General features: G+C 36.8%; 1 protein-coding gene across 8 annotated transcripts in view; it reads left to right on the forward strand.

Annotated features, from left to right (window-relative positions):
- The window catches only part of Epb41 (erythrocyte membrane protein band 4.1), a 155,132-nt gene that overhangs the window by 45,589 nt on the left and 94,039 nt on the right, over positions 1-15,504 (forward strand). For all 8 annotated transcript variants that reach the window (XM_077791123.1, XM_077791124.1, XM_077791125.1 and 5 more), the window contains exon 2: positions 11,864-12,341. In XM_077791123.1, coding sequence (XP_077647249.1) covers positions 11,871-12,341 — 471 coding nt within the window. In that variant the 5' untranslated portion in view covers positions 11,864-11,870. The remainder of the gene's footprint in view (positions 1-11,863; positions 12,342-15,504) is intronic.

Genomic DNA, 15,504 nt, shown 5'->3' on the forward strand with positions numbered 1-15,504 from the left:
GGGTCTCTCTGTGTTGCCCAGACTGTCCCCAAACTCCTGGGTTCAAGAGATCCTCTTTCTTCAGTCTCTCAAGTGACTAGGATTATGGGTGTGCATCTCTGGACCTAGCTAAAGCTCTTTTATTTTAAAATTATTTTTGGTACCAGGGGTGTTTAATCACTGAGCCACATCCCCAGTCCTTTGCTTTCTTTCTTCCTTCCTTCCTCCCTCCCTCCCTCCCTCCCTTCCTCCTCCTCCTCCTCCTCCTCCTCCTCCTCCTCCTCCTCCTCTTCCTCTTCTTCTTCCTCCTCCTCCTCCTCTTCTTCCTCTTCTTCCTCTTCTTCCTCTTCTTCCTCTTCTTCTTCCTCTCCTCCTTCCCCTCCTCCTTCCCCTCCTCCTTCCCCTCCTCCTTCCCCTCCTCCTTCCCCTCCTCCTTCCCCTCCTCCTTCCCCTCCTCCTTCCCCTCCTCCTTCCCCTCCTCCTTCCCCTCCTCCTTCCCCTCCTCCTTCCCCTCCTCCTTCCCCTCCTCCTTCCCCTCCTCCTTCCCCTCCTCCTTCCCCTCCTCCTTCCCCTCCTCCTTCCCCTCCTCCTTCCCCTCCTCCTCCCCCTCCTCCTCCCCCTCCTCCTCCCCCTCCTCCTCCCCCTCCTCCTCCCCCTCCTCCTCCCCCTCCTCCTCCCCCTCCTCCTCCCCCTCCTCCTCCCCCTCCTCCTCCCCCTCCTCCTCCCCCTCCTCCTCCCCCTCCTCCTCCCCCTCCTCCTCCCCCTCCTCCTCCCCCTCCTCCTCCCCCTCCTCCTCCCCCTCCTCCTCCCCCTCCTCCTCCCCCTCCTCCTCCCCCTCCTCCTCCCCCTCCTCCTCCCCCTCCTCCTCCCCCTCCTCCTCCCCCTCCTCCTCCCCCTCCTCCTCCCCCTCCTCCTCCTCCTCCTCCTCCTCCTCCTTCTCCTCCTCTGGGGTATTAAACACAGGGGCACTTAACCACTGTGACACATCCCAGCCATTTTTTATTTTATTTAGAGGTAGAGTCTCGCCAGGTTGCTTAGGGCTGCACTAAGTTGCTGAGGCTGGCTTTGATTTCCCGATCCTCCTGTCTCAGCCTCCCAAGTTGCTGGAGCTTATATGGATGTATCACCACATCTGGCCTAAAAGCTCTTTTTAAAGGCTGGATGTATATACAGCATTTTGCTTATCTGTTCATCTTAAATGTCATTTCATATAGTTTCTTCCTTCAGTTTCATTATCCTTCTGAAAAAGAAGTCCTTACTTTTTTGTGGATGATCTGAAGTCATGGTCTCTAGATACCTCATCATTCTTGTTATTGGATATATTGCTTTGCTCATGTCCTGCTTAAGATGCAGTGCTCTGCTGGGTATGGTGGCACACATCTGTGATCCCAGTGATTCAGGAGGCTGAGGCAGGAAAGTGACAAGTTGTACGCCAGATTTAATGAGAACATGTCTCAACAAAAGGGCTGAGGATGCAGCTCAGTGATAAAGTGCCCTGGGTTTTGTCCTTGGTACCCACCCCTAAAAAAAAAAAAAAAAAAAAAAAAAAAAGAAGAAGGCAGTGCTCAGAATGTAACAATGTCTCCGTTATTTCCCACAATGTGGATACCACATTTCTATCAAGAAGATGTTAGGGCTGGGGTTGTAGCTAAGTGGTAGAGCAGTCATCTAGCATGTGTGAGGCCCTGGGTTCGATCCTCAGCACCACATAAAAATGAATAAGTAAAATAAAGATATTGTGTCCAACTACAACTAACAAATAAATATTAAAAGAAATGAAGATGTTAATCATTTTAGAAAGCCTATTGTATTTTTGGCATATATGAACTTTTCTGGAAATAATGTTATCAAGTTAGGTCTTTCCCACATGTAATTTAAAAAGCTGCTAATAGCTTTTTAAATACTTTTTAATACAAAGTATTTTAAAATACAAAGTATTTAAAAAATAGAAAAAGATAAACATTACCCAATTTATAAAGCATTACTGATATAGTTGAGAGGCCTTGTCAGGTCCTCCCCCAATCTCATTTCTTACTATTGCTAGAGAACACAACTGTTTTGAAATTTGTGATTATTCATTTATTCACACTTTTACTACATATGTATCTCTAAGCAATATATATGTACATATATGGAGAATTGAAAGACATACAATATATAATAGATACATTATAATTGAGACATAATATAATGGATACATTATATCATCCATTGTATATTGTATATCTTTCGATTCTTTGTAAATAGCATTACATGGACTATATTCTTTGACCTGGTTTTTTCATCAAACATGAGAGTCATCTATGTTGTGTATATGTACCTGTATACGTGTAGTTCTTACTCATTTTTGCTGCTATGGGTTTTATCCTGTGAATTTATTGTTAATTTATTCATCCATTCTTTGGTGGACATTCACTACTACTACTTTTTTCCTTCATAATTGTTTTTCAATCTCAATGTGAAAACCTACATTTCCTTTAAATTCTAGCTTGTTGATTTTGGTCCATTTTTCCAGCTTCAAATGATTTTGAACTAGGATTCAATCACAATTAGCTGCATATTTGATAAAAGTCCATGGTATAGTAGTGAATCTGAAATCCAGTTTACTAGTTACTTCTGAACTTTGTAATATAATTTTTCTGGGACTGAAAATATATTTTAACTCTCAAGCTTACTTCTACTGGTTTGAACTATCTTTGGTTGTTAGAGTCCTCTTTGTATTACTGGTTTGAAAGAACACAGGTTTTTCTCTCAAGGTGTAGTCTGAATTTAACCTTCCTTTCCCCCTCTCTCCTCCCTCCCTCCCTCTTCCTTCCTTTTTCCTCCTTTGCTTTCCTCCTATACTCCGCCATTTTTATCAGTTTTTTTTTTAAGCTCCATTGTTTTATTTAGCCTTAATCTTTTGGTCATTACTTTTGTAGGTATTTCTTTGCAATGCTACTTTAAACACTTCAATTTTATATTTATTTCTTCATAATCTCCCTGTTTTTTATGACTATCTTTAATAATTTTCTCATGCTTTTCTTTTTTTGGAGGACTGTGGATTTAACCCAGGGGTACTGTATCACTGAGTTACATCCCTAGCCATTTTTATTTTTATTTTTATTTTTTATTTTTTTTTAAAGAGAGAGTGAGAGAGGAGAGAGAGAGAGAGAGAGAGAGAGAGAGAGAGAGAGAGAGAGAGAATTTTTTTTTAAATATTTTTTAGTTCTCGGTGGACACAACATCTTTGTTTGTATGTGGTGCTGAGGATCGAACCCGGGCCACACGCATACCAGAGCGCGCTACCGCTTGAGCCACATCCCCAGCCCTTTTTAATTTTGAGACAGGGTCTTGCTAAGTTGCCCAGGGTGGCCTCCAACTTGTGATTCCTCCTGCTTCAGCATTCTGAGTCACTGAGATTACAGGTGTGGGCCATGCCCAGCTTCCCTCATGCTTTTCTAAAATTTTCTGATTGTATTGAGAAAATTTCACTGCCAGATTCTCAAGTCTTAGCAAAGAACCGGCCACCTGGAATGTATATGTAAAGCGAAGTGAAATGTAGAACTTCTCTTTCTAGAATTGCCTTTACTTAGCCTTAATCTTTTGGTCATTACTTTTGTAATGACCAAACAAGTTCTATATTGTTGTAGAATCTTTGGTCATCCAATCATATCTTACTTTGCTTTAAATGTTTTTAAAATTTATCTATAATAAGCTTATGTGTTTGACTGTTATCTCTTTTCTCCGCATAAAAACTTTGTGAAATTGTTGTTTTCTGACATGGTTCCTGATATGTTCATATCACCAATGCATTGTTCTTTATCACTCAGAATTAAATCCACAATAAGGAGAACCCTTCCCTTTTGAGAGAAAATTGTCATCAAGGCTAGTCAATAATTTTATTAGATGCTTTTAGCAAATTAAGATTTGAAATACTCCATTACTCAGTTTTGCCTCTGCCAATATTACATTTTCTGATAGTCCACAGTATATTTTTCATATTTAACTATGGCAGGAGATAACCACCACATCTGTTCCACTCACCAGAGTATCTACTAAAACAAGCCACAGTCCAAAGGAAGTTTCTGATTCATACATGAACTCTAATTAGATGATATCTGATACATTAATTTCCTGTAGCTTTCTATTTAAAGTAAAATTTGTCAATATAATAAATCTTAAGAATTTCTTGAGTTTAAAAATCATTTATTTATTGTGAAGTCTGGGAATTGAGCCCAGGGACTTGAACACATTCAGTGAGTGCTCTACCACTGTGCTACATCCCAAACTGAGTTGAGAAATTTTAAAATATGTTTAGACTGATTGGCTCAAAGATAATAAAAATAAAAGTAAGAAAAATTTCATAGTCCTAGCTAAAACTTCTTCGGAGCTAGAAATCTTCAGGCTTTGTTGATGCTTACCTTGAGATTTTTAATGCTATTAAACATTATCTATATGGTTCTCTTCCCTTTCTGATCCTTTTTAAGGCTAAATTATTACTGTGCTTTGTATTATGTTTTACAGAGAGTTTATATTATGAATGCAATACTTTACATAAATAATATTTAAAAATTTTGGTCTCTATTTGGAAAGAAAGAGATTGGTCATTATAGTGATGTGATTTATCTGAGGGTGATTTATCTAATAAGCTTGGCTAGTTAAAATGGGAACCTCAAAGTAATCTTATGTGGCATTTGAAGAACTAAAACACAGTTCATAAAATCCATGTATTGGAGTTATTCCAGTGTTGTGAAGCAATAGTTTTAGCATTTGGTTTTATTTTTGACACACATGGTCATTTGGTTTCCTACTTATTGATAGATTAGCTAATAGAATATTAGGAGATGTAGAATGCTATTTGTTGGCAAGCCACCCTGTCAGGTGGCAGGCAAGAAATGTGAGTTAACTTTGCAAATGGACAAACAGGAAAACTATTAAAGTCAGATTAAAAACAAAAAGAAGAAGAAGAAAGAAAAGAAAAGAAAGAAAAGCCTAGTACTCAGGTATCCTGGCAGAGCTAACCATCCCTAGGGACTTCAGTTGCCCTTGAGGACATTAGCACTATACGGTAATTGAAGTTCAGAATGATGACTAAATCAATAAAGGTTTAATTAGGCTCTATAGATTTTGAAAATGTAACAGGCATATAATCTATTTCATAAGGATTTGCATCCAGAATGGCTAAAGTAACACACTTTGACATTTAAAAAGAGTAAAAATAAAGGTATGGAAAGTGAGTTTATCTCACTTCTTCCATAGTAATGCCAGTAATCATCAGGTAGTATGTTCTTCTGGGAGAGACAGAATATATCTATCTAGATGTTTTCTAACTGTAAGCTTGAAATTCTACAGAAAGTTAAAAAAAAAATTGATCCTTGAAAAAGGAGATGAGTAAGTTTGTTTATTTAAAAATATCTTTGAATGAGTTGATTCAACGATATTAGTCACCATAGAAATGACTTAAATTAAAACCAAGTAGTTGAAAACAGCATGTTCATGCTGGGTGACATTCCTGATTCACTAAATATGGCAAATAATTTTTCATAGAGAATAGTTTAAGGTCCAAATAATTTCAGGAGAGTAGAGGGAAAATTACCATTTTTATTCTGAAAACCACATTGGTGGTATCCTATTTTTTTAGAAGTGCAAATTAATGCATGTAAATTATGTCATAAAGGAAAGACACTTTCCTGGAGTTTGGGAGGATTGGTGTTATTGGGAAACAAGCTATTTTCTGGCATGATCTTCAATTCTTAAACACCTTTTCTTCTTCTCTGAAAGAATGTCATTCGATTCTGTCTGATTAGAAATGTAAAAGGGCCTTTTATCCTTTATTTTTTCACTTCCTTATTCTTCCAATTCACATAGCAACTCTGGATTTATAACATAAGAAAATAACCCATTTGACCAGATATAGTAGAGTAGTATACGGCTATAATTCCAGGTACTCAGGAGTCAGAGACAGGAGGAATATAAGTTTGAGGTCAGCCTGGGCAACTGAGTGAGATTAAAAAAAAAAAAAATCTCAAGAAAGTACTGTGGAAGTAAAAAGGGGTATAGATATTGCTCAGTGGTAGAGCATTTGCTTAGCACGTACAAGACCCTGGATTATATCCAACTGTCTTTAATCATAACATTTTAATCATAATGCACACACAAACACACACAAAGTAATAAAAAAGTAATTTAGAAAATAACCTGTTTGTATTACTATTCTAATGTCCCTTTATTTATTTATTTTTCTTCCTTCCTATTTGTAAATCTTAGCATTGGATAGGATTTTAGAGTTCAGTTAATGTAAAGACCCACTTAATAGAAGAAATCTTTCTCTAGCATTCAGCCTGAGTGAATACTTTTGGTGATAATAGTATGTGTTCTATGTGTTGGTTTCATATATGTGGATTCCACCAGCTGCACATAGGAAATACTAGAGAAATATGCATCTGACTGAACAAGCACAAACTTTTTTCCCTTGTCATTATTCCCTAAACAATACAGCATAACAGCTTTTTACGACACTTACATTGAGTTTAGTATTATAAGTAAACTAGAGGAGATTTAAACCATATAGGAGGACACAAGTAGGTTTTATGCAAATACCATGCCATTTTGTACAAGGGATCTGAATATCTGTGGATTTTAATATGGGGGAGTCCTAGATCTAGTCCCCCATGGCTCCCTAGGGATCAACTCAATTCCCAAGTACACCATTTATTTAATCATTGGTTATCTCTAATTATTAGGATTTTTTTCTTTTTACTTTATGCAGATGAAAACTCTGTAATTTTTTGCCCTTAGGAAACACATGCAGCTCTTGAAATTTGTGAGAGTACCAATCACATTCCTTCTTTGGATTCTTTTTTTACTAGGCTAAGCATCACCATATCTTTACCCTATGATACAGTCTTAAATTCCATCATTATCTTCTATCTCTTCTTTCACGGAGTCTGTTCTCTTTAGGGTAAACTGCCTAGAACTGAATGTAAGATTTACAATACAATATAAATACTGTGAACAGAGGGATTATTACATTCCACTGTATTCTAGATGGAAAGTGAAGTCCAGGACGTCAGAGACTCTTTTGTCTTTCTCACTAGTGTAGCCTCCTGCATACTATAGCACCTAGAACATTGTAACATTCTCAAAATTTATGTTGAAGTGTCAAATGTGGTCATTATAATTCTAGAAATGCAGCTAAAATTGTTAGCTGATTTAGAATTTTACTTCTATTGGGGCATGTTCAATCAAGACCTTAAAATGTTTTTCTTGTAAACTGTTTTCACATTGTGTAGACTAAAATGATGGAGGTAAGTGAGGCTGGTGAGGTAGGAAGAAGTCACGTCATTTAATTAAGGACCTGTAGTTCAAGTGAGAAGTGGAGACCGGCACAAACCTGATAGTGGCAGAGAAGGCGGAACATGAATCGGCTCTAAATATGTTGGAGGTAGACTATAGGACTAACGGATTTGGTTGGGAAGGAAAATGGAGAAGGCAAAGACAGTGTTGAGGTCTGTGGTTTGAGGTCTGGATGGTATGATTGAGCCATTTACTAGGATAAGAAAAACAGAAAATTAAGAGTATTTCTGAAAATGTCTTGAGAGAGTTGTGAGATGCCCATCTCTCTTCTATTTTGGTTCCATTGCTGTATGTTTTTCATTAAGCCATTTATCAGAGTGGGCCAAAAGAGGTGTATTATGAAAATGCCTTTAAGGTCAGACCTGAAACTGCTAGGGTTAATGAGAAGCATTCTAATGAGAACAAGCTAGAGAAACCAAGGGCTGTAGTAATTCGGAAACCTTGGTTGCAAGGCTTTTCAAGTTTCTCTGCCCAGTCAGGATTGGTTTCAGCTTCCCAGGGATTCCCATTGTGAGTGTTCATCAATAACCTGAATTTATCCAATTTGTATCCTACTCTCTGCTTCCACTTTATTTATTCACTTCCCTATTTAAAAACTCCAGTGGTGGGGCCGGGGCTGTTGCTCAGTGGTGGAGCGCTTGCCTCACATGTGTTAGGCACTGGTTTCGATGCTCAGCAAAATAAAGATATTGTGTGTCCATGTACAACTTAAAAAAACAAAACAAAACAAAAAAAAAAACCCCAAAAAACTCCAGTGGCTCTCCACCACCTTCAGGATGAAGACCAAATTATTTAAAATAATATTCATGTCCTTTCCTAAGCTGTCATTTTTGCCTGTGTCTGTTTCCCCATTCCATCTTCACATGTACTCTCTGGAAAGAAAAATCTGCACATGGTTGTGGGACCTGAAATTGATGAGAACACAGTGATCTTGGCTGTATTGAAGAGGCTGCCCATAATTTCTCAACAATAGGGGTTTATTTAACACAGAAGTATCTCTGGGGCAGAAGCCTCTGAGACAGATACAACCTGAGAATTTACAAAGGAATTGCCACTTTATAATATATTAATAGTTTTATTAAAATATTGCTTAGCTGTGTGAACTGAGGCAAATGTTTTAACTTCTCAGAGCCTGTTTATTTATTGGGGGGAAATGAGAATGTCTACTTACAGAATGGTTGTAAGATAACATAGTAAAACATTTAGAATAGTGTGTGGCATTTAGTAGGTTCTCCATAAATGGTAGCTCCCATTTCTCCTCCTCTCTCACCTTCTCCCCCCACTTTTTTTTTTTTTTTTTTTTTGGTACTGGGGATTTAACCCAAGGGCACTTAACCACTGAGCCACATCTCCAGTCCTATTTTGTATTTTATTTAGAGACAGGGTCTCACTGAGTTGCTTAGTGCCTCACTTTTGCAGAGGCTGGCTTTGAACTTGTGATCCTCCTGCCTCAGCTTCCCAAGCTGCTGGGTTTACAGGCATGCTTCTGATTGCAATTAGTTTAGTTAGTGATAACTATTCTAACCTTACTTCCCACTACTTCCTAATTGTAACCTTATTCCAACCATTCTGAAATTCTTGCTAATTCCTGAGGAGCTAGAGTGGTCTCATTAATGCCAGTTGCCCTGCATGGAATTCCTTTTGCCCACTGCCCTTTAAGTCTCTTTCGGTTGACATCTATTCTCATCTTTGAAAGCTTAATTTAAAAGCCACCATTTCAGCATGGCTAATCACTCTAGTTTAAAGTTCTTAATTTATAGTTTTGTGTTACTTCATTGATTTCTCTCATAAATTTTTATCTAATTAAGATACTGCCTTGTGTTTCAGTATTTATTTCTCATCTCCTTAAGAATTGTGTATTCTTTTTTGGTCTCTCTCAGACAGCCAAGGTAAATCCTTTTTTACCTGATTAGCACCCACTAAACATTAATAGATTCTCTGTGAGCTAATTTAAAGAGTATTACCAATATCAAGTCATTAAATTTCATCCCTAAATGTTGATGGCAAGGGAAATTTTCTTAATGTTGCCAAACTAGTGTTTTTATGAAGTTTTCCACTGAAGAAGTTTTAATGGAGCATTGACTGTACTAATGTTAGACATTAAAAAAAAAGAAAGAAAGAAAGTTCTCATTTGACCTTTTCAATCTCCTGGGAGTTGGGGTTCTAACATTTCTGATTTGCTTGAATATGCAGATGCATATTATTAAAACAAGTGTATCTTTGATACCAGAAGGGATTTGGAGGATTAGGATTGAGATGAAATGGGACTCATCACTTTGTCTTCAGTGCTGTACTAATCTTTCCTTCCTAACTTTGTCTCTCTCTCTCTCTCTCTCTCTCTCTCTCTCTCTCTCTCTCTCTTTCTTTCTTTCTTTATCAGGAGGCTTCTTTCTGACATCAAGTAAATAGATATCTTCTTTTGGATTCTGTAACCAGAATGAAAAGAGTATCATTTATACAGGAAGGGCCTGTTTGTAGAACCTTTATCCTGTTTTTTCTGCTTGACTTCTTTGTGTCTTCCTCTGGTTACCTCTCCTATCATTTGCAGTATGAAGAATTTGATAGTTTGTGTAACTGATTTGTCAGGAGCTTTTAGTAAATGGTCCATAGATTTTTTTTTTTGCAATATATTTTTATTTATTGTTGTACTGAGAGTTGAACTCAGGGTTGCACTGCCACTCAGCAACACCCCTAGCCCTTTTAAAATTTGAGACAGGGTCTTACAGAGGCTGGCTTTGAACTTGAGATCCTCTTGCCTCAGTTTACAAAGTAGCTGGGATTGTAGGTGTTTGTCACCCCACCCAACTTTTTGTTGAATTAATATCAACATTAGAGCTAAACTAAGATAGTTTCATTTATATGGTTTATCAGTTGAATTTATATTTTTATGTTTATTCTCTCCCCCTTCTCATTCTTACTAATAGCATTGCTACCCAAGTGTAGAAAGAACACACATACAAACTGTCCTTCAGCATTCATTTTTATTTTTTCTTTTGTAAACTGAGTTGTAGCATTTCTGTTGATTATTGAATTGTTTGAATTCCTGGTCATTGTTTTCTATCATTTCATGTATTATATTACCTGAAATTGTTTCAGTATGTTCCAAAAGAATACTTTTGTGAGAATATGATGGGGGCAGTGAGAGTCATCACTTTAGCTACGGTGTGTGGAGACACATCATAAAAAGCGTGTCATCTGAGCCGGGGCAGTAAGGATGAGAAGGGGACCAACCTTCAAAGAGGCAGGAGAAGAGCATCATAATACAGACAACAGCAAATGTGAAGGACTTGAGGAGGGAATGAGTTAAATACAGTTCATTAATTCAGATTATCAATATCTAAGTAAAATTACTTGGTCTAAATCATATGGAAATGTTTCATTGGCAGTTTAACAACATGCTGTTGATGGGCAGGGAGTACTTTAAGATGTAACAGTGAATCATATAAGATCATTGATAGTCAAGTTCATAGCCTAGTGTTTTAAAAGTCTCCCTGTGTGTTGGTTATTATTATTAAACTAGGTGTGATAGTGCTCTTTGGCTCTTATCATAAAGCTTGATTAATAACATAGGGATTTTGAGTTCAAAAGCCTAGAAATCAAGTTTGAAAGTTCTACAGCATGCCTCTTCTCTTTCCCTACAAGTGAATCAATATTTGCTTTCTTCTCTCTTGTTTCTCTGTTTTAATAGTTTCATCTCCTACTCTCAAAAATGCTGAACTTTCAAAATCATATTAGAAATAAAAATGGCTTGCAAGAGCTTAAAATAGGATATTCCTGAAAGAGGAAATCTCTTGTGATTCACTGTGTATCTCTCATCACTATTGTCTGCTCTAATAACAATCAGAATTCTGTTTGCTGGTTTGTTTTTTGTTGGTTGGTTTGTTTGTAATGGGGAGTGAACCCATGCATGCCTTACCATTGAGCTACATCCCCAGGGGCTCACTAAGTTACTGAGGCTGGCTTCAAATTTACAATCCTCTTGCCCTCAGCCTCCCAGGTCAATGGGATTATAGGTGCACCACCACATTTGGCACATTTGCTGTCCTCAATGGAGACGTGTATTCATTCTAAGAATATAAAAAAGAAGAATAAAGACTTGGGGAACTTTTAAACTTAATCATCTCTTGGGGTATGGAGAATTTTGCAGAGGTTAATTTCTGCAAATTCTGTACCTTCATATTGATACCCTCAAGGGACAATATGCAACAAGATCCCTTTTTTAGGAGGGATAAAATGGTATTTGCTATGTGCAGTTCTGAGCATTTAACTTAATGTCTGTTGTTCACTACATGGATGCAATAGGTATTATTTTAAGCTAATTTCTTATGTGCATATTTTTAGTGACTCAAGGCATTAACAATTTATTCAGGATGTATAGGTAAAATATTTTTGTACTTCAATAGAAAGTATCATGTTTAATGGATTGGAGTTCTGTTTGTTGGTGATTAAATACCTAAACATATGAATTCTTTAGGGCTTAAGTATTTGCCTACACTTTCATGTTTTGCTTATAAAGAGCTCTTCTTTTCCATCTTCTTTTTCATAGCAACATCATGACAACAGAGAAAAGTTTAGTGGTCGAGGCTGAAAATTCTCAGCACCAACAACAGAAGGAAGAGGGCGAGGGAGCCACAAACTCAGGACAGCAGGAAGCTCAACTGGAAGAGGCTTCTCAAGCAGCAGCTGAAGGGGACAATCAGTGTGAGCAGAAGCTGAAGACATCCAATGGAGACACTCCGACTCACGAAGACCTGAACAAGAACAAGGATCGGACATCAGAAAGCAGAGGCCTCTCGCGACTGCTCTCCTCATTTCTCAAAAGGCCCAAATCTCAGGTCTCTGAGGAAGAAGTCAAAGAGGGAGAGTCAGATAAAGAAAGAGGTGAAGGAGGTCAGAAAGAGACAGAATTTGGAACCAGTCTTGATGAAGAAATTATTTTAAAGGCCCCAATTGCTGCACCTGAACCTGAGCTCAAAACAGATCCTTCCTTGGACCTTCATTCATTAAGCAGTGCAGAAACACAGGTAAGGAGGTGTCAACCGGGTAGAGGGCGTGTAGTGGAGACAGGTTATACACTTCATTTCACTGAAAAACATTTGGTTTCATTTTTTTAACTTTGGCATTGGTAAGGATAAACAAGATGAAACTTTGGAGTTAGCACTCTAAAGAAATTAATGTAGTCAGTGGGAACTTGATTTTTAAAAAGATACAGTCTGTAAATCAAAGAAAAGGAAATGAAAGAAAAGTATCAAGTGAGTTTGTTCAGCCCATATATCATCTTGCTGTCATAATGGAAAAGTTCAGGATTTTAATGAGAAAGTGAAAAAGAAGTTAGGTTGTTTTGAGTTCATTTTGGTGAAATTCTTAGAAATGGAATAGTTGTCACCCAATGTTGTCCTTTTATGGAACTTTTTGGAAAAACTGTATGATAGATTCAAGCCATCCAAGAGTATGAGATAGATTTGAGCCATGTCTGCCTTATTCTTCAACTAGATTCTATTACTGCAGAATGTAAGACGTACGTAGGTGAGGAACTCTAGCTCTTTCTATCACTGTGTAGCATTTATTAGTATAGGGCCTGAATCTAAAGTTTGGACTATATATATACAGTTTTATTAGAATTTTCTTAAAAGATTATATATATTTCTAGAAATAGTATTTGTATATTCAGAATGCTAAAGGGAAAATTAGGATAAGATGGTAATTGTGCATTTGCTATTAGTGAAACAAAGTTGAAAACAGGATTTACTGTATAGTGTAATCACTTTGAATATACACAATAGAATCAGACCAGGGAGTTCAAATCATAGAGAAGTGACACTTTTCATTTTATCACTTTCCTCCTTCCCACAGTGGGGACAGTGATATCCACCTCACTGGACTTTTGTGAGGTTTAAAAGAAATGAACCTGTAAAACATGAAATATAATAAGCACTCAATAAATGTTAGCTATTATAACTCAGTTTTTAAACATGCACAGTAACGGCAAAGAAACCCTATATGTATTCTCAGGTATTGCCATATAAGCATTATAAAATAAACACCTTAAAATTTAAGACAGAAAACAAAGAAACCCCACATATTATGATGTCACTACTTTAATTTTTGGAATATCAAAAGAGTTAAATTACATTGCTTTTCAGGAAGTCTGGTACTTTCAAAGGAATTTTAATTGCTCCCTCTTCCTTTTATGAAAGGAAAAATCTTGTTTTAGTTAGCATTTGAATCAGAACTTGTCTATTTTGTCGAAAGATCATAGATTTGTATTTTTTTTCACATTTCTATTGGTGCATTAGAATTGTATATAATGATGCAATTTGTTATTACATATTCAGACATGTGCACACTTTAACAATATAATTTGACCACTATCACTCCCCAGCCCTAGATTTGTATTTAAATGTATGAAACAGGTGATAGACAAAGTTAATTTTAGATTTAACTAAAATCTCATCAAGACTTAATTCAGAAGTAAGATAAATTGTATGCAGGTATTTATGTATGTTTGAAGAAAAATTAACAAAATAAGTTAGTAGTGTTAATAAAATCTCAAGTGGTTATTATTTAAAGGAATAAACTATTTTAGGCCTTTGGGAACTAGTATTTGCAATCAAAACCTAGTGGATCAGAACGTGTGAATAACGTGAGTTTGCATTATAGGATTGTATCAGTTTTCATTCAGGATAGCTTGGATTTGGGGGAAACCAAAATATTTTTTAATGTTTATTTATTTATTTATTCCATAAATACCTATTGAAATCCTACCATGTGTGCCAGCCTTAGGGTGGATGTACCTTGATAAATTAAAAACTACACTATAGCGAAGAGGTTTAAGATCATGGATTCTGGAGCCAATTGGTGTGTGACTTATATTATCCTAGTCAAGTTTCTTTAACTTCTGTGACCTCAGTTTCTCATCTGTCAAGTGGAGATAATAATAGTACCTGCCCCACAGGGTTATTATGAGGATTAAATTAATTCCTGTAAGTAATGATCTTAGGACAATAACTAAATGACAACACTGTAAATGTTGGTCATTATTTTCATTATAAAACAGATGGTTCCTACTCTTGTGGGTTTTGTACGCTAATGGAGGAGACAAGTTTTAAGTATAAAATTAGAGTTTATTTATAATAAGTGTTATGAAGGCAACAAATGGTGCTGAGGTGACAAGTACTACAGCAGGGATAGGGCGACATGATAGCTAAAGAAGGCCTCCCTGAGGCTGCATGAGATATTGTGAAGGTTGGGTATGGGCCTTGTATGCCACCTCCAGTATCTAATGCAGGAGCCAAGTCATTAAGTCCTTTTTTCCTAGATGTCAACCATGTATTATTTTAAAGAGAAGAATTAGGTTTAGTTAAAATCTTTCAGCAGTTATATTATGTTGAAAGTAAAAAAAAAAAAAAAAAAGGCTGCCAAAATATTGTCCCATTCTCCTGTGTTATGACTTAATGATTACCCTAGGTGACCCAGATTTCAATATGTATTTTCCGTCTTTGAATCTTGTTTACATTTAGCATGATTGTTCCTGGTAGGAAGGAGTTAACAGGTAGTCTTTAACCTATTATGTATATTTGTTCAATGTGCTAAAATAGGTCCCATTGGTAAAATTGAGAATATGTGGCAAGTCATATTTTATGTATTTTTTTTGTTTTAATTTTTAATTTAAAAAATTTTTTTTAGTTATACATGGGCACAATATCTTTATTTTGTTTATTTTTATGTGGTGCCGAGGATCGAACGCAGGGTCTCACATATGCGGGGTGAGCACTCTACCATTGAGCCACAACTCCAGCCCCTGTTTTAATTTTTTAAATTGATTTTTAAAAAATGACAGCAGAATGTATTACAATTCTTATTACACATATACAGCATAATTTTTCATATTTTGTAAAAATTTAGGAGCATGGGACAGAGAGGATAAAGTTTTTTGTCTTTGTACTGAGGACTGAACTCAGGTGTGCTTTGCCACTAAGCCACATCCCTAGCCCTTTTTAGTTTTTTACTTTGAGACAGGGTCTTGATAAGTTGCTGAGGGTCTCACTAAGTTGCTGAGGCTGACCTTGAACTTGTGATTCCCCCTGCCTTGACCTCCTAATTACAGGCATGTGCCTAGCAAGATGATGAAGTTTTGACAGACTTTAACAATATCATATAATGTCATAGTCAGAAAGAATATATAAC

The sequence above is a fragment of the Urocitellus parryii genome, chromosome 11 (genome assembly GCF_045843805.1).
Source record: "Urocitellus parryii isolate mUroPar1 chromosome 11, mUroPar1.hap1, whole genome shotgun sequence".
NCBI lineage: Eukaryota > Metazoa > Chordata > Mammalia > Rodentia > Sciuridae > Urocitellus > Urocitellus parryii.